This window comes from Taudactylus pleione, unplaced genomic scaffold (genome assembly GCF_031769625.1).
Source record: "Taudactylus pleione unplaced genomic scaffold, aTauple2 ptg000142l, whole genome shotgun sequence".
In the NCBI taxonomy this organism is placed as follows: Eukaryota; Metazoa; Chordata; class Amphibia; order Anura; family Myobatrachidae; genus Taudactylus; species Taudactylus pleione.
The window spans coordinates 1,113,202-1,134,088 of record NW_028284544.1 but is presented as its reverse complement, the minus strand read 5'-3'; the positions used below and the strand labels follow the sequence as shown (position 1 = coordinate 1,134,088).

The 20,887-nt window shown below is 40.9% G+C and overlaps 1 protein-coding gene across 1 annotated transcript in view; it reads right to left on the bottom strand.

Moving 5' to 3' along the window:
- Positions 1–1,951: 1,951 nt before the first annotated feature.
- Positions 1,952–20,887, bottom strand: part of HS6ST1 (heparan sulfate 6-O-sulfotransferase 1) — a 114,519-nt gene continuing 95,583 nt past the window's right edge. Inside the window, exon 2 of the mRNA XM_088473833.1 lies at positions 1,952–5,730. Coding sequence (XP_088329959.1) covers positions 5,025–5,730 — 706 coding nt within the window. The 3' untranslated portion in view covers positions 1,952–5,024. The remainder of the gene's footprint in view (positions 5,731–20,887) is intronic.

Sequence of the window (20,887 nt, the reverse complement as noted above, 5' to 3'; positions counted from 1 at the left end):
AGGGTCTTCTTCACAAGTTATTGCTCTGTTTTAGTACATGCACCTTTTACAAATTGTTCTACATAGAATATTGGTGCTTTATAATATAATAATACATAATAATGTTCCTATACAAATACCCAAATCTCAATTAAAGGGCTAATTTTATATATGTACTGTAAGAGAACAGTTCATAAACAAAGATACTAGTGAAGAGAAGCAGGAATAGGCTGAAATGCCCCAAATATGATGCAAGACTGATCAACTCCTACACAAAACAACATGCTGGTAAATAAAGGTGGTGTCACAAGCCCCTGACCAATGCCCTGTACTTACATTTCCCACAACACTCCTCCTCATTGGCTTCATGTTTTTGTTATATAAGGACTGTTTTGTGTTATTTAACAAATTTTAAAGAGAGAGAGAGAGAGAGAGAGAGAGAGAGAGAGAGAGAGAGAGAGTGTGTGTGTGTGTGTGTGTGTGTGTGTGTGTGTGTGTTTATTTCTTCTTATTCCTCCAGGATCTCTAGCCTACTTGTGGCACATTTGGGCATCCTCTACTTCTTCAGATGCTCAAGTTCCTGGCACCTTCCTTATACATGTGATAATTTAAGGTTTAATCCAACTAAACCTTCTTCCACCGTTCCCAACTTTATTTTGCAGTACCCAGTACAATCCTCGGCCCACTGCTTTATTATTTACACCACCTCCCTTAGTGTAATAAAGTCTCTATATGGGCTACAGTTATACTTTTAGAGGACAATGTACAGAGGAAGGGGTAGATGTACTAAACCACGGAGATAAAGTACCAACTAATCAGCTCCTAACTGACAGTTTTCAAACAGAGCCTGTAAAGTGACAGGAGCTGATTGGTAGGTACACTCTTTGCAAGGCTTAGTACATCTCCCCTGTGTTTGGGAAATAAAGTAAGGAGCTGATTGGTTGGTACTTTATCCCCATCCACTTTCTCTCTCTATAGGTACTTTGGGGGAGATGTATAAAGCCATAGGGAGAGAAAGTACCAATCAGCTCCAAACTGCCATTTTTCAAACAGAGCCTGTAACATGACAGTTTGGAGAGAGAGAAAGTACCAACCAATCCGCTCCTCTTTATCACTCTTCAAGTCTTAGTACATCTCCCCTAATGTACCAACCAAATCAGCTCCCGTCACTTTACAGGCTGTAAAACGGATTATAATCCTATCAGATATCACTTTAGCAGTCAGTCAACATTCTCAGTCTACATGTTACCTTCATCACTGCACTACACTTTGGGGACAATGTATCAAACCTTCTAAAGAGCGAAGTAGTTGCCCATAGCAACCAATCAGCTCTAAGCTAGCATTTCTGAAGTACCTTCTATTAAAGGATAGGTAGTAGCTGATTGGTTGCTATACGCACTTGTCCACTGTTTAGAAGGTTTGATACATACAATACATCCCTTTATTCCTTATCCTATCATTGTCACCTACTGCCCGGAACACTGCAACATGCCTGTCTTGTCTGTCACGTCCGTAGTACCTGCAAACAGATGAATGAACCACTCCCTATCACACGCTCAACTGTTGAACTCTTTAAATGGTCCATGGAGAATGCCCATTAATACAATTACTTTTTGCCTCTCTTATCAGTGTCCTTACACCAACTATCACACTTTCTTAGTCAGTGGCTATAATAGTTAGAAAAGATGGCCTCTCCAAAAGAGCTTACAATCTATCATTCTCTTGCCACAGGTAAATAAGTCATATAGATCTTTATAAATAAAGGATATGTACACATAATATACGCACAGCTAATTATATATATATATATATATATATATAACTGGTTTCACCTCTATTTTGAATACAGTATAATCATTTTGTGCATAATCCGTTGGCTACACAAAGCTACTAAGACAGCAACATTAAACACAAACAAACAACATTTAGACTCAATGTATGGTCACCAGAGCATTGATCAGTTATCACATGATCTTCATTATCCATCTTTTGTTTATTAAAGCAACATGACAAGTGTGTTTCACAGTGATATAAATGGCTTAGAAAATTTACTGTGTGCAACATTAGAAACAGTGGCAAAGGGATCAAAGGAGGGGGAGAGAGATCCAGTAAGGGAACAGGGAGTAATGTTTATTTATACCTCCGTAATGGGATCATAATAAAAGGTTTTGTAAACACAAAACAGATTGTGTACTTGAATGATCATTTAAATAGATTAAATATTCAGACATGCTCATTTAAATAAATTAACATTTTGATTTATTACAATGAGCACACATCTCACATTTCTTGTGTAGAACAGAAAATAAAAAAATTAAATAAGTGTCAAATGTCAATTTTCTAATTAAAAGGCTCGTAAGTCAGGACAAGTTCACCTTGACTTGGGGATTCTAGAAGTACACTGCTGTAAAATGCTAAATACACAATTACAATTCCCACAGAAGTAAGTGCTTTTCTTGCAATTCCACTCTTCAACACTAAGTGGGGCTGTGTCCTTAATATGGACTAGTCTAACTAGTGGGTACATTTATGGCAGCTTCAAGTTCACCCTATTGATATTTAACATACTAGAAACAGTGATATGTTTAATATAAGGACACTACTAACCATTGGTAATCTGCTGTATTCTTTATCAGACAGACCTTCAGCAAATAAAATGTTCTAAAATATATGACAGTGCATAAAGATATGGTCATAGATGCATAGAGAATGTTGAACAATTTGGTGAATTTCATACAATTTGGTTGAATCAAGTTATTTATATAGGATTCCGGTGGATTGGAAATAATGGGACAGGATGGGAAAGATTACCTACAGCAGCAGGTCAGATCCAGTTGCTCAATTTGATTGACATATCACCAGGTGTGTAATAAAATCTGCCACCCAGTGGGATTTTTCTTTATAATATAATATTATATATAGCTCTAAAGTTCAGACAAAATGAAAAAAAAAATATGTGATTTAAAGGATTTCTTTAAAATAAAAAAAAATATATATATATATCACCACAATTTGCTTGCAATAGCGAAATGTTTTCCACTTATTTGCCTATAAAAATTAAAAAATTTAATTAGTTTTTTCAAGGATTTATATATCTTCTTGTGACTTTCAGATTTGCATGTATAAAAACCACTGCCTAGCGGCATACTGGCTGAGAATCACATAAGGAATCCAGCAAGATAAAACCATGTGTTTAGCAGCAGCAAGGTGAAATTCAAGTTAACAGAAAAAAAAAAATCTAACAAACTCTGAACAGTTTTTTTTTGCTATTTTCAAGAAAAATCTATTTCATTGTCGCCACTGGTATTAAATAGTTCAGAACAGTGCTTTTTTTTTTCCCTATTAAAAAAAAAAAAAGTTACCAGTACTCAGAATAAAGGTGCAGGTAAGCACCTTAAGTTACAAGCTGATACAAGATTTATAGTAGCTTCCATACTCTGGACAAGTCTTCCGAGGCTAATTTTACTAGTTTTTGAAATTATTTATTTTTACTTCTGGAACTAGTTAGAATAATGAAAAAGTAAACAAAAAAATATATACTAGTACTACGTACTGTTGAGTACCATCAGAAAGAAGAAGCACTGTATTAGATATTTGGACAAATACTAAGAATCTGGTCCCTTCTGCTATTCATGGCAATTTTGAATCCAAAAATTCTGAATCGAAGATTTGGAAAGACATTTTCTGTTCATATTTGGCATCAACTACTGCTCTAACTTAAACAAAAAAAAATTCCAGTAAAGCTTGTATGTAAAAAGCTCTGTATGCCAAATAACGTCCACTCCACTACAGGAGCCCAGCAGCTTCTTCTAGACTTTTAGATATGGCTCCATTTTATTTAGATTTATTTTTTGTGTGGAGAACTCCTGATAAATAATCTTGCCTATAACTACCTGTACAGGTCCAGTACTGGTTGCACTTCCAAGAATAAAAGCCTTGAGATTGCTGATTGTGCACAGACTGAATTGAATGGTTATTTGTGCCGCTGTTTAGACCAGCAGAGCAACTGTCCAATCGGCTCTGACAAAAATGGTCAGGCATCCTGATCACATCACACTTCTCTAGGATTCTCTGCTTGGAGAAACGACCAACCACCAGAGCCTGGGGCCATGTAGCTCCTGTACCCCGGACATGCTGAACATTGGCAATTGTACGAGATGGGGGTTTATTGAAAAAACATTTTTGTTTTTTTCCTGGAGTAACTTTTTTATCATTATGGGTTATTAAAATGATCTCTCTGCTTGTAAAAGCTAACTTGAAAGCTTGTAAAACCACCTATTAACAAAAGGTGACCAATGTCAAGAGTGTGATTTAGTGTGTAGGATGGACTTACTTTGTTCACTCTATGGCCTTCACAACAGCACGGGTAAAGCTTGAATGAAAAGCACTTTGCATAGATCACACACTTAAAACAAGGACATAAAAAAGGGACATACACATAATCTAATAGAAGACATTGACTATTCTCATTTGATTGTGTTGTTATTAATATTAATAAAGGCAAAATAAAACAAATATTAACATTCAATAGAAAATGGTTGACCATACCTGTACAACATTTTAAAAATATAAAATTTGTTTTTACATACTTTTATATATATATATATAAAAAAAAAAAACATAGAAGGAATAGGTACAAATGCAATTTAGTTTCTCAATGCAAATTATGGTCTTTGGCCAACATACGGGATTTGTTTAGGGGTTATAAAAGCAAGAATGTGTTTTAGGCTATTAAACATACCACTGTTATTAGTTCATTTTCCTCTTGAGAATTTGAGAAGCAAGATAAAGAATACACAGTTAACAATGCTTTAACGGCTCCCTAGTGTGTATAAAGCCTAGTATTATTGACACTGTGTGGTCACTTTCTCACTACATTAAAATAAGGGACATTGTCCCACATAAGGTTGATCAGTTACTGAAGCATTAAGCTCTGTGCTACAACATTAAATAAAAAGTGTTCTTATTTATAATGTTCAGTATTTTATACAATATAGAACAAATGTGAAAGCAGTTTTTCCAGTAGTATAAAAGTTCATGTCGGTCTACCACTTCTCTATAATATGGCTCATGTAGTCTTCTGTAGGCCAGCGAACTTGGTCCTCTGCCTCCTTGGCGAAAGCCTCGTTGGACCGCTGAAGAAGTCTCTCCTCTCGATTCTTCTTGCGTTGTTCCATTCGCTCTACTTGCCTCTTGAATTGATAGCGCTGTTGGAAGAGGTCCTTTGCATAGTCATACAGTTGCATGTCCAAGTCATTAAGCTCTTCGATCCTTTGTATAGTGCCATTGTCCAAATCAACCCCACCAGCCCGAGTGTTGTTGTATTGCATGAAAGGTCTGATGAATTTCAGATTGAAAGTCCTCTCGAAGAGATATTGAGTTTTTCGCTGGAATTCCGTGAGGCCAAAAAAAGCCATATCCTTTAGGTTCTTTTTGGCACTATCTAGCAAAAGCTGCGCTCGCTTGTTATCGGGGATAAAGGACATATTGTAGCATCCAACAAGACTAAGGTCCGCCAACATCCTAACCTGCCGATTGTTGGCCAAGTTGTACGGACATTCCATAAACTCCTGCAGTGTACAACCTGACCAGTCTGTGCCTTCGTAGCAGGACGGCAGCTCCTCTAGTGTTGGTGTCCTCCCATCACACATGTGAAGGGAAGTCTTCCAGGTGGCTCCACGCTGCACATGTCTCCACTCACTGAGGTATCGGGAGACAGGGTCTCTCAACAGTGTGATGTAATAAAATTTCCTGAAACGGAAAGGAGTGATAAGGTTAGGCAATGGTAATAAAGAGTAATGATTTTCACTTATCAAACACTTCACCATAAAGCATCCCCAAGTTGCCCATTATGCTATTGGACATACATGGTTTGGAATGCTTAGTCTGCATAGGAAATACATGAAGTACCAGCACTATTTAATTATGTAAGTACTTTTAATTTGTGTGTCATACGACGTCTGTCGAGGTGGCCCTATTTAAACACAATAGCTTTTAGAAATCTGCACTAAAACCATATAACTGAAATGATCAACCATATAAAGGCACTCCAAGGATCCTTTGCATGAAGAGACATCCCTCCCGATATGTTGCTTCGGGCGATTGTCTGTTTTGCTGGCAAGCATTCTCTGACTTAATCTTGGTCTGTCTCCCAGTTCCTAGCGTTTGTGAATAGCTGTGAATAAATGAGCCATGATACTTTTCTGCCTTTGAAGTGGGATGGTAAGGAGGCGCATTTTACACTGGATTTTGCAGAACTAATACAATTACATAATATAAATTGCGGAGTGTGGCTTATTGTGCATCCACTGTGCCAGGAGAATACTTGAAGGTGTGCAGGACATAGGCGGCTGGAATGGCTCATTTATCAGCTTCTAGCAGAGGAAGTTTCAGAGAAGGGGGTATTGCTAAGGAGACACTAAGGAAATTAACAGACTAGTTCTATGTTCACCATTTGCGCTGTTAGGCTCATGCACATGGGAGAGGGGAGAGTACAAGCATTCTATAACATTTGCAAGCACCTATATCAGTGTTGGCTAACCTTGACACTCCAGCTGTTATGGAACTACATAACCCAGCATGCACTGCTACAGTTTTGCTATTAGGGCACACTAAAACTGTGGCAGGGCATGCTGGGATATATAGTTCCACAACAGCTGGAGTGTCAAGGTTAGCCAACACTGACCTATATAGTACACGCGCATTAATGAATGCATCATGTTGGGGAAAAAAAATAAATGTTCATATTATCCAGATTTTATGTTCTGCAGATACTTTTAGCCCTGAAGGTAAGCCAAAAGAATGCCATGTGAAGATTGTAGGGGGGTTTATTTAAGCCCCCATTATAACCCATAGTCTACTTTATTCAATCCTTACTTAGGTACTACATACATGGGTACAATTTAAAGAAGGACTGGTTCCTCTAAAATGGAAACCACATTAAAAATGGTAAAGGATTACTTCTATCCTATACATAGTTAAAAAAAAAATAATACCAAAACAAAAAACAGGGCCAGGTTATTATAGGAAGTGTAGGAGTGGTACAGGCCATTGAGGAATGTAACAATGAAAATTGCACTAGACAGAAGGACAATCCGTATGGAGGAGAGAATTCCCAATATAATACTCTGCACTGCAAGTTTATTTATAGACTGCTGACTATGAGACAATAGAATCGTTTAGGTGCTTTGCTTTACACATATTAATTACTGTGCAGGGGACATTATGCAAAAAAAAAAAACACAACAGCAGAAAATACAACAAACCCCACAAGAAAAAAACCAAAAAACCAAAGACAGTAATAAGTGGTGCTCGTCCTACACCTGCTCAGAGCTAAGGGACATTTATAGAAACACAAGTACGACTTGTATACATTTTGCCCATTCACCTTTAGCAGCTCTTGCTTTGTAGATTTCAGGGTTTTGTTTTTTTTAATTATTATTATTTTCAAATTACTCCCCTATGAATGCATTTATACATTAAATGCTTCAAAAAGGAGCATAAGGAAACACTCTGGGCGGGATGTAATAGACATCGAGTCTTCCGCAGGTGCGGGATGCAGACTGATCTCGATCTTTTTTTAAAGTTGCAGTCATTTACAAGGCAAAGCCAAACTGGCTTTGCCTTGTAAATGACTGCAACTTTAAAAAAAAAACGATCAAGATCAGTCTGCATCTCGCACCTCCGGCAGACTCTATCTCTATTACATCCCGCTCTAAAAGTCTATTTCCCTAAAAGACTGAAATTACTATTAAAAACAAACACAACATAGTTTTGTGCCAACCAAAATATGTCTCTACATGTTATTCTGTGGGTTCATTTAATTATTCTGCTCCGGATTATATTGCTGTTTACAAAAGGAGGTTACATTTTGTGCCTTACCAAAATTAAGCGCAACCGAAGATCTCCTAGAGCTTTAGAAATGTCCAAGATTCTAGCACAGTAAAAGATCCCCAGTAAAATGTGATCCCCTACAGGTTAGAAGTCAAGGAAACCCTCCCCACCCACTCCAAATAGCAAATGCATTAAGTTTATTTTTTTGAGACAATGTGGGGCAGATTCAATTAGCTCTGAGGTTCCGACAGCCACGTTTTTGCCCCCTATGTATATTAACCTATCTTTTCCTACTATAATAACTGGAAGGGGTTGGGTATGGGATCCCGGCTGTCGTGATGCCGCCAGTCTAAATACAGACAGTGACATCCCGACAGTCAGAAACTACAAGGTAAGCTCCCTAACACTAACCCTTACCCCTCCATCCCCGATGCCTAAGCCTAACCTCCCCTCTAGTGCCTAAACCGAACCTCCCCCTCCCTAAACCTAACCTTCTCCCCTTAGTGCCTTACCCAAACCTTCCCCTTAGTGCCTAACCCAAACCTTCCCCCTAGTGCCTAACCCAAACCCTCCCCCTAGTGCCTAACCCTAAACCTTCCCCCTAGTGCAGGGATGGGGAAACCGCAGGCCCGGGGGCCATATAAGGCCCGCAGAATCATTTGGCCTGGCCCTCTGAGCTTTTTTCTGCTAGCCTCACCTGGCTAGCAGGGTGCCTACAATGGCACCCTGAAGCCAGAATCTATGCAGCAGTGCCGCCTGGGTGCTTCAGACTGTCACACAGCTGCCCTTACAGCTCCCTGCATTGCTGTAATCACCGTCAATTGCAGCCCCGCCCTCGTGACATCACATGGAAGGGGCGTGGCCTGCTCCGGCCGCGCAAATGATGTTATATATATCAAAATGGCCCTGGGCAGAAAATTTTTTACCCACCCCTGCCCTAGTGCCTAACCCATAACCTAACCCCCAATACTTACCTTCAGGAAGCCGGCGGTCGGGATACTGGAGCTGGGGATCCAGACGCTGTCGGGATTCCGCCGCCAGTATTTAGACCGCCGGCATCCCACACGCCGGGATGCTGACTACATCTCAACTGAAAGGGTTTGCATCTCGCAACCATATACATTAACAAAAGGGGAAAAGTGTGTGTGTGTGGGGGGGGGGATAAGTAGGAAACTCACTGCTGGGATTCCTTGACAAATGTTGCAGCTCAGGAATTAAAATGTTCTAGGACCTACAGGCTGTACATTACTTGATAATGTTAATGGCTTATCCTTGTTGCATTAACAGTCATTAATGGCAAATTGTTATACAGATATTCATGTTTTCATCTTTGTCCTTTCCTTAACTAGTAGAGCAAAGGAGATCTAGGCACTAATGCATTAATAATCATCAGGATAAATAACCTAACATAACAGGACATAATATTTTAGTCCTCACCAAGTACTAAGATTTTATATATCTAATCACATAAAGAAGACATGCTAGAAACAAATAAGTAAACTCATATGGTTCACAATTCAGTAAGAAGGTAACTGGATGTGTTACCCCTACTAAGTAAAAGTACAATCTTCGATAGTTGGTATTGCGACATTCAGGTTTGTTTTATTACCAAAAAAAGGCATCTGCAAATGGTATCAGAAGCAATCATTACTGAAAGGGTGATAGTGCCATTTGCAAACAATTGTAAGACATTTTACAGATTGGAAAACATTAAAGACCATCGCAATCTTCCCGGGAACAGGCATCCCAACATATTCACTCAAAGATTAGACAGTATTGATGCTCTGAGAAAACGGTAAAGAACCCAACATCCTGGGAGCTGAAGATCAGTCTGTTGACATGCTCGGATAGTCAGGAGGAAGCCTGTTCGCTTCAAACTCCCTCCTCACTCCACAAAAAAAAAAAAAAGTATGATTTCAATTGATCGAAAAAACAAGTCTCCAAAGCAATATTTCCTGGACAGAAAGACCAAAAGTGGAGTTCATGCAACATGGTTGAAAGCAAACACAGCGTATGACCACAAGAACCACATACTAAACACGGTGATGGATGATAGGTGTTCATGCTGCAAAACTCATCTCAAGTCATCAAACAATCACCATATAGCACAGCCAGACAATGATCTTGCACACTCCAGCAAATCTAAAACTGACTGGCTGAAAAGAAAGAAAATAAAGGCCCTTGATGGGCCAACATTTCTCACATTCGGTGTAAGAGACGTGCGATTGTACAGCTCTATGGAATGAGATAAAGAAAGTACTAACAATCGTATAGTTCAGAAACGGTTTGAAAATATTATTTATGTGATTTACAGAATGTTCAGATACCATTTGGTTTCTATAGCCTAGCATATGACAGGACTCAAACGTTTGAAACATCCTACCAGTGAAACAAATTAAGTGGTCCCTATAGTTTTCCCAGGATTTCAGCGCCAGTTGGAACTAGTCCTAGTGAACACCTGTCCACTTTAACTGAATGAAACAGCAAACTATTCTGCTCATACCAGAAAACAGCTGCATGGTGACCTGAGAGTGATTCAAGGTCATGGTAATGACATGGAATTCTGAACTTGGCACAGCCAATTCCACCTCAAACCAACCAAATTATTTTTTAGGCTAAAAGTGGCCAATATTACCCACTTGTTTGTGTTGTATATCACTCAAGAGGACTTCAGAAAACATAGCTGTATTACAATTTTACTGCAAAACAAACAAAAAAACAAAAACTAGCAGTTTCTGTGCCAGTGAAGTAAAAGGGGAAAGGATGTAGATATCAGATAGAGTCTAGTGCGCCTTCTTTTTAAACTCACTTGATGCACAGGAGCTGAAACCTGCAGCACCCAAGTACGAAAGTTGAAGAAAAAAGAAAAAAAAAAAAGAAGATAAAACGAACATAAAACCAAAACACATTTCATGCATGCTTATTTAACAGTATATAAATATATAAAAGATACAAATAGAAGGCACTCCATTGCTACTTAGGGGCAATTCAGTTAGCAGCGGTAATTTATAGTGTGTGAAAAAAGGTGGTAGCCTTGGGCTTTAATGTCTTAGGCTATTCAATTAGAGCCCCTTTTTCTCGCCTTATAAATTACTGTGTTAACGCGCACTAACCCGTAGATTTCAGGAGAAGTTCCCGGACCTATGGGTTAATACGGTGGCAGTACTCGAACAGGCTGCTTAACGCAGATTTCTTTTCGAGCCAGCTCCAGCTTTAAAAAAAAAAAAATCCACGTTAACTGTAGCCTGCAAGCTACCTTTGGCTCAACTGAATAGCCCTGCTGCTTCAATTAGCCAGCGGGTGATTACTGCGACTAACTTAACTCCTCCCCAAGTCTGAATGAGTCCCAATTGAGTGCTTTCCATTTATATCGTTTGTGTGGTCCCTTCCTTGTGTTGTGTTAGTGTTGTGCACCTGGGCAAATAAATAGCAAGGTGGTTTGTGCCAGTCGATATAACCAAATTATGACCACCAGGCGATTTTACAAAAAGTAGCTATTTTCTATATAATGCGGATGTAGGTTATCTGAATCTGTATAACAGAAAGACGAAGGTATGCTAATGAAGTGCATCACTCATGATCTGAACGTGATTAATTGCTGGCTCTCACAGCAGTGGTGAAAGCATTAGCAAAATGGCTGACCTGGCAAATTGTTCGAGGGCGGCACGTAAAGTGTACACAGAGTGGACCAGCTGACAAAAATCTGTGTCTGAGCGCAAGGCCTGTGGTCGTAACTTGCTAATGGATGCTCGAGCGGAACGGCGAGTGAGCAGACTTGTACAGTCCCACAAGCAGACAACAGTGCTCCAAATTATGGATAATGTTAATCAAGGACCAATACAGATGGCCTATCAAGGAAAAAGTACGCTGCACAAAATATTGTAGAAGCTACAGAAGCAGAAGACCTGTCTGTACGACATTGTGATCTCCTGCTAACAGGGTGAAGTGTCTCCAGTTTGCTCAGGAACACAGGAATTGGACAGCAAATGATCGGAAACAGGTCATGTAGTCTGACGAATCAGGTTTTCAATTACGCCATGCAGATGGAAGGTGAGGTTATGGAGACAACAGCAAGAAAGCATGGATCCTGTGTTGCATCGTCATGTCTCCAGGATGGTGGAGGCAACTTTATGGTATGGGGCATATGTTAACGAGAGTACCTGGGCACCTAGATTAGTGTGAACAGTTAATGCAATCCATACCTATAAGAATTCAAGCCGCATTAAGGGCAAAAGATGGCCCACTAACAAGGTGGGCAAATTATTATATATATGTGATGGAGGGCATGCTTAGGTGACAATGATCATGATCCGATTGTTTATCTCTCATGCGGACTAACAGCTTATACATTTGAAGAATAATTCCATCCTTGAATGGTGGGGGTCCAGCACTGAGGCTATCTGCCGACTCTCACCAAGTCCTCAACATGGCCATTGAGCGCCCAAGAATTTTCATTTTTAAGTAGAAATACCTATATACATTATTGGGCAAAGCAGAGACTTCCAGGGCTATTTCTGTTATTTTCTGTCTACTCGGATAATCACCGTAATTTCGAATCACTCCATTTCACACAACAAACCCCATCCATTTATACAGAGTCTGAAAGAACAGATGGTAGAGGAAAAACCCGAGCCCCCTACCCACAATACGTAAAGCTTTTTCCTTAACTCCTCTGGAATTCTCCTGGCTGGTAATAAACAGAAATTAGGGGTAGAGGTCAGTCTTCCAAAGTTAATTATCTCACAACGTACAACCTTGTACTGCAGATCAGTGAATGTGACCTTTCTAGATTAGTTGCTTTTATAACGATCATCCTTCTAGACATGACACTGTAAGCAGAAGTTAGAGGTTGTATTTCTAAAGCATTCTCTGATAAGACTCGGTGCCAGTGAAAGATCAGTGGACACGCTACCCCTGGTTTACTCACTCATACCCCCGGAGGCAGTTGTCATGGTCAATATTTCCAGTTGCTTTTTAAAGCTGACCCGTCATCACCACATAAAACTACACTGGGGGTCTTTAAACCATGAAACAAGTATTTAGCTTTATGACCAAGTAAAAAAAAAACAAAAAAAAAACACCAGAGACAACATTTGGTTTATTTTGTACTTTGCTATCTGTTCTTTTATTGTTGTTCTACCTTTTATGGCAGTACTTCAGTAAACATTCCATATAGCTAGCCTATTACGTATTATGCATGTTGTCCTGGGAGACGGAACTGCGCTGTAACAGGGCGTTGTCACCTAAACTCCATCAGGATGTATCCACAGAACTGTGGCCTATCCACAGTTGGACGGAAGTGTTAACAGGGCCATAATGAGGGAAGGGTGACCGATACTACTGCCCAGGGCGCAAGGCCAAGTAGTCTGCTCAGTCGCTATCCCGAATGAACCCTTTTCCACCTTGTGGGAGGTGCCTGGAGAGGGACACTGCTACATAGAAAGATGGACAACCCCAGCAATCATCTCCCTGGGCTTGTACAGAGACATCATGAAGTCATGTGCAGGGTCGGTGAGGTGGGGATGCCCCCTGCTATAGCACTGAGCCTAAATACATCTGTTTTGAGGCATATCTTTTGCACAAAATTAAAGGTAGGTGCAATTGAGCACAGATGATGATGATGATGACAATGACCAGTAGCAAACCAGGGATGTGTTTCAAAGGTGGACACAGTTGCAGTAGTAGCTATGACTTCTGTTGCAGCCACTACTGCGCGTTTATGTTATTACGCAGCTGACGGGCGTTCTATTGAGGTACCCACTGTTAGGAGCGCCAATCCACTCATGTACGTACAAAGACGCACTATCGTCGGACCATTGGCTGCACCACCAGACATTGCAGGTGTAGAATGTCTGGGTGACCATGGCAGCCGATGTCAGTGGAACTGCATCTATAAATGCAGTTGCTGACACGCCTGCGCCTATTAACCACCCCCCAGTTGCCACCCATGGAAATTGCATGGCTCTCCAAGCAATTTTGTTCTGCGTTCTCCCCGATGGTACCCATCAGAACCCATGAGCAGTGCGTCTCAGATGCATGTGCAGGAGGGAAAACATTGGGCGCTTGCTTTTCCTGCGTCCCAGTCATAATTCCGTGTCCACATAGAAGGTGGGTATATACCCCTGCATATGGGCACTTTCTACATACAGTGTTCGTTCAGTTTGGGAACAACAAATGCCCATTTCCCACCCAAGTCTGCATCAGTCATAAAGTTCATTCCAATGAAGTAAAAACATAAGTAAAAACTGAATAAAACAAGAAAAAAATAATGAACACAAGTCAGTCAATTAACAATTAATAGGTTTTAAGATATTTTTAAGTAAGATCCTGCGGAGACGTTCACACCCAGAGACTTAATTACGGATTTAGCAAGAGCCAGATGTCAAACATAGCTGTGAGATTAGATTATTTCTGGGGGAAAAAAATGTGTCCGAAAAACAAGAGGACTGTGAGCCAGTTGGCTGGATGAGTCGGGATAAGACGTGCCGGGCGTGGAAACGAGACAATACACAGTGCTGGGCAAGGAATGCAGATTACCACCAGACGGAGCAGCTAAGGAGATACAATAACAGGTGGCTGTATTACTGAATGCTATATATGAAAATGAAGCAGTTCAGCATGTTCTGTAAATTGCCGACATACAGCTGAACATGCAGGGAGAACAGTGTAATAGAAAACCTCTTTCTGCCAGATGAAGGCAGATAATAACATGCAGAGCACTAGAACAACAGGAGAACCAATATGTAGTGCAGCCAAGTTTCTTCTTCAGCTGTTGATAAACATATTAAACACTTAACTAATTCAGGCACTACTATTTATGATGACAGATAGACAGGTACATTCACTAACACAGCCAAAAGATCAGACAAGCTACCGTACATATCTGCATGCACACTATTATGAATGCTGATACTATTCTGAACACATTGCCAACGTGATTGAATATGTTACTTAAGTGTTATGATGCTACACTTCTGCCTAAGAATTAAAAAGTGTGTGTATGGGGGTGGGGTAGGTGGGCTCCATATCACTCCCTGCCAGCGCATCAAAATAATCAAAAACGACATCTACGACGGAAGAGCAGGTATAATCCAAAATGACCCTTGGACCAAATAAATGACTGCATATTAATAATACAGACGTGTCCTCATGCACCTATACTTTTTGCCCCACATGATGAAAGTCACCTGGTGCGATTCCCGTGCTGCACACTTTCAATTTTGCATGCATATAGGACTTGATTCAGAGTTGTACGCTAATGCCGCCACCACTGCTGTGTCTGTAAACGCAGTGGATGTGCGAAAATATGCAAAGGACGCAGATGCCGAGGAATGTATGGAGACGCCCACCTGCAGCTTTGCAAACCTAAGCATCATTCAATTATTGCAGTTCTGAGTAACCCAACGGTCCCACAGAATGGCCTTGGGAACGGAGACTCCGAAGATAGTTTTCTTGCATACGGGATCGCAGGTGCATGATGTGACGCCACCGGAATAATCACGACATGCCTGTATTCTCTGCCGCCACTCCTCGTAACCTCCCACTAACGCGCCTGTCAATCGCACTGCGCATAAATAGTGTACCACGACACTAATGTAACTAGCGTACCTGGACGCTAATGAAACTAGCGTACCTGGACGCTAATGAAACTAGCGTACCTGGACGCTAATGAAACTAGCGTACCTGGACGCTAATGAAACTAGCGTACCTGGGCGCTAATGTAACTAGCGTACCTGGGCACTAATGTAACTAGCGTACCTGGGCACTAATGTAACTAGCGTACCTGGGCACTAATGTAACTAGCGTACCTGGGCACTAATGTAACTAGCGTACCTGGGCACTAATGTAACTAGCGTACCTGGGCACTAATGTAACTAGCGTACCTGGGCACTAATGTAACTAGCGTACCTGGGCACTAATGTAACTAGCGTACCTGGACACTAATGTAACTAGCATACCTTGACACTAATGTAACTAGCATACCTTGACACTAATGTAACTAGCGTACCAGGACACTAATGTAAATAACGTACCTCGACACGAATGTAAATAGTGTACCTTGACAATAATATACCTTGATATATGCGCCGTACAACTCAGATGCATGCGCAGATTGCCAATTATCACTCAATTGCGTAAACAGCAGCATAGAGTACAACTCTGAATTAGACCCATAGTGTACTAGGTATTTAGGATTAGTATTTTTGTTGCAAAGGAATTAGTATAACTGCAGATTAAACATAACGGCCAAGGTCACTCATATCAGACCTGTATTTTGCCTACGCTTATTGGGTCAGATTAAATGGTTTACGTACATATCCGATATCTGTGGGTCTGCGCATGTGCAGAGTGAGTCCTGTGTTTTAGCACGCAGTGCCTCCAAGCCGCAGCGGGGCCATTTGGGAGCAGGGAAGGGGGCAGTGCCGTGCTGCTTTCCTGGAAACTGGGGTGGCTCGTCCACGATTCCTGAGAGTTCAGAGGCCATGGTCTGCGTCGTGGGATACAGATTTCCTGGCCTCACAAGCAGGCAGGAGCCGGCCACGCTGTCTAAGCTATGGCTTATGCTGCCCATCCACTACTAGATGCGGGGACGACGGCACGATTACGACATAGTAATCGTGCAGTCGTCCCCCTAGGGGTGAAGTGCATACACTGAACGTTCAGACACCAGACGTTCAGTGTATTCAGATCAATCATCCCCGAACATGGCAACCTGACGGCGGTTGTCAGGTTGACCGTCATGTTCGGGCGATGAATGATGTTAAAAACGACCAGCAGGCGCGCGCATCGCTGGTCGTTTTTAACATTTACTGCCCGATTTGCGGCCGATTACCGAGCGGTTGAGCGATAACGATGGTCGTTATCGCTCAATCATTAGGTTTAATCGCCTAGTGGATGGGCACCTTTACGCAGCCTGGCCAAAGCAGCAACCATCGCAACATGATCTGCAGCAGCATGTACGGACGCTGTACTCTGATCACAGGTGCCAGCAGGAGGCGTCTATTTCCTACAGACACCGCCTGCTGTACTAATACAAAGGCGTTGAGACTGTAGTGGTTGGTAACAACCAGTGGTTTCTAACGAACACCCAAAATATGACACAGGTGTCGGGAGTCTGTTGGTGGGAGTTAGATCTAAGGAGAGTGAATTGGGAGAAATATCTAGAATTTAAAAAGAGAACAACCACAGAGCCACAAAGGAAGGTTTTTTTTTGGGGGGGGGGGGTTTGGGGTGGGGAAGAGAGGAGGTATCAAACCTTCTAAAGAGTGGAGAAGGGAACTAATTGAGAAGTTACCATAGCAACCGATCGGCTTCTACCTGTCATTTTATAGAATGTACAGTACTTGATAAATGTTAGCTAGAAGCTCATTGGTTGCTTTGCCTCATCCACTTGTCCGATTCTCCTCTCTAGAAGGTTTGTTACGGTTCTCCCTTGTTGTTTTTGGACCTGTTGTTAGGAAAGGGAGGTTGTATTTTGGCCCCTAAAAAATATAATCTCTTAATTCAGTAACATAGTAAATAGTGGCATCTACAAAATATATACAAAAGTCAAAAAGAGATGGAGACAAGACACTGATGGCATGGTAGAGACAAGCAAAAACACATCAATAGAACAGTATATGCAAGAAAAACATATGGTCAATGAGGCGTAAAAAAAAAAAAAAAAAAGGGGTCATGACTGACATTCTCCAACCTACTGTACCACTGAATGAAAACAAAATGTAAGGATTCGAAACACAAGTACCAGCCAATCATATGCTATCATTTTTTAAACACAGCCTGTAACATGGCAGTTAGGAGCTGATTGGTTGGTACTTTATATCTCTACATTTTATCAAACTCCAAAGCTTGATACATCTCCCAAGTACCCACCATTGCTTTCTATACAGATCATTACCTTTTAAAAATAAACTATTTTGTTCCAGTTACATATACAATGGGATTTACCACTGCAGTCCAGACAGTCATGATATCTTCCATGGAATGTGAAATAAAATGACAAAACACACTGAGCGGTATCTGTAGTATTTATATCACTGACATTCACAGCGAGAGGTCTCCTGTAATGCTCGCAATGTGGGCACATTCTTACATAAACGTCTTTGGACAAACGGCCATCTTAAGAGTAAACAAATGTAAACACGATATCTACTCAGACATGGAATTTAACAAAAAGGTAAAAAGGACTTCAACATAAACCCTGGCACCGCCAGGAGCGGAGGTATATATCTAAATTTGTCCCAGCATGCAGACCATCAATTAGCAGCTCCAGGAATTCAAAGTATGAGCAAGACATCCATCTTATTCATAGAATCCCAGGCATTGTAGGCAGAATGTATGATATCGGCATGCATGGTCTGAACCAGCATCCACTCTATGTGCACAAACCCAACACAGAAGTCAGTTTATTCAATTGTACAATATGTAGATCAAATAGCTGATCATACAAAGCCCAATATTAGTTAAGTACTGTATGTATAATTCCTATTATGTGTGAACCCTAATTTTTCTTCATTTGCAGTAAGCTTTGGGAAAGAAAAAAAGATCTGGAGCTACAGATGTGTCCACGTACATCTTACCGCCGTGCGCTACAAATCGCGTTAAACAACGTGTGAGTGCCTTGCGACTCTGCATTGCGTGAAGGTACAAAGTCGCATGAAAAGACGCTCAACGCTACAGATAGGATGCACAAGCAGCTTCTGCTGATTAAAACGATATGCGGCATGCCTACATTCTGTGTGCACTGCGGGTGTACCTGCATGCCAAACGCTACGTTCTAATGTCGGCGGCTGTGACAGGTAAAAGCCGATCGGCACTACAGAGTCGCGTGACTAGAAGGGCTGTTTAACTCCCAAGAAAGTAAGATGTATGTGGACACATCTGTATAAAGGAAAGCTGTCAATTTCATTATCATCGTTACCACCTCTGCCGTATGAAAGCATAAACCTATACAGAGCAGCTCTGCGGTGTAAGTCAGCAGCCCTGTCGCTTACACTCAACTACTTCAAAGTAATGCAAGATAAAGAGGCACCCCCACTCAGTCTTAACAAGCAAAAAATAGAGCATGGTGGAAATATTAGTCAGTTTTTAAATGTACAACAGGAATCTACATTAATTTACTATAAATCAACCTTTGCTATAGGTCAAACATTATCCTGTTGGCAAGTTAAATATTCCATAGACTTGTTATACTGTATAGCTCATAGGATTTACATACATGATCGTATTATTTTCTTCATTGCTAGTGGTAAGTATGCATTTGTGCCTCTAACACTGTAGGAATTTATTTCAAGGAAGCTGCATAGGGACTCAAAGGGAATAACCTAGGACACGTGCACATTGCCTCAAGGTTGTCATCAGTTCCTAGTAAATGGTGGTAACTACTAGGCTGTAACCTCACATTGGTTCAGCCCAGGGAAAGGCTGCCTCTACTGTGTGTAGTCGACGAGTCTTATTTAACATAGCTCCTGGCACAAAGTCAGCAGAGAGGAACAACAGCTACGATGCTATGCACCCTAGGCCGGTTATACAATCATCCAGCAATGTAATATCCTGCTAAGGAATAAGTCGTAAGATTGATAAACTGTTGATAGATTTACAAGCCAAGGCCAAATATCTCAGCAGTAAGATGACAAAATATAGATCAGGCAGCTTCCATGAAGGTCATTACCTACAAAATTCCACAGAGTAAGTCAGTCACGGCCGTTCATCATCACGGATTTAATAGTGACTTTAAGGGTTCTAAATAAAGTTAAATGAGGGGCTTTAATACAACAAAAAGTTTCTGTCTAATGTGAAAGATTATACATGAAAAACTTTTTATAAAAGAGCTACAGGTACTAGTAGAGTTTCATTTATGAAAAAGATAAAAATTTGAAAACCACCGTAATTTTTTTATTTTTTTGCATGGCTGTGGCGGCTTTTGTCCGTATGTTACAGTCATAATAAGCCAACAATAACAACTACTTTTAGAAGATGGGTAAAAATCGATCCTATGCTCCGCAAGTGGTATATAGACTCAAGCAGGTATGGTGACTGAACTGTAATATTTGCAAGGCATGAGGGACATAAGTACTGGAGGACTACATGTAACTGCCCACATTTAGGTGGCATATTCCTAATTTCAGGGCTCGGTCCGTCCTTCCTAAACGCGACAGCTTTGCATATCAGAGCAGCGGTGAACGAGTGATACGTGCACCTGAACTGTGCGCAGCTTTGAGAGAACTTTAACGAGCGGTTATTATGGGACAGCGGGTACAGAAGTACAAGCCACGGTGACTACCTGAGATGTCCTATGACGCATAGCCACACCCATTTCTCACGCACACCTGTCCCGATTCAGCCAGAACAAAAAGTAGGGAGGTAGGTAAAATTCAACAAGGTATTTAAGGGACTAATTGGTTGACCTGTGTACAGGACAGTTAAAGAATCCTCCAGTATTCTCCTGCCTTGCCCATTAGCTTAGTCCAGTCTGGATTCTAAGTTAACAGTGGGACCATGGGCAAATGACTTTCCGGGATAGTCGTATCATATATGACTGTATTAAATATTGCAAAAATCATTTCATTAGTCCATGGAATGCCAAACCACCTAAATAGTGTCCCTACATACTCACTCCAATATCTAGTTACACCACACCTGTTTTCATAATAGAGAGTGGGGTATCCCAAAGTAACCAATTATTTTTTATATTAATTTGAAGCATCTAAAGCTTGCTCATACTATGTGAATTTATAAATGCCTATGTGAGATATCAAATCATAGGAAGCAACTTGTAAGATGTGTGACACTTTAACTGTTAAGTATGTATTACAACTTAGAAAAAAGTTTGATGTATTACACGACACAGGGGTCTATTTACTAAGCTGTATTAGGAGATAAAGTGAACAGTGATAAGGTACCGGCAAATTAGCTCCTAACTGCCATTTTTCAAACACAGCCTGTGACGGCAGTTAGGAGCTGATAGGCTGGTACCTCATCACCGCTCACTTTATCTCGTAACACAGCTTAGTAAATAGACCCCACAGAGCTATAACGGGGACCAGATGAAAGTGGCAGTGGGACAAGACACTAC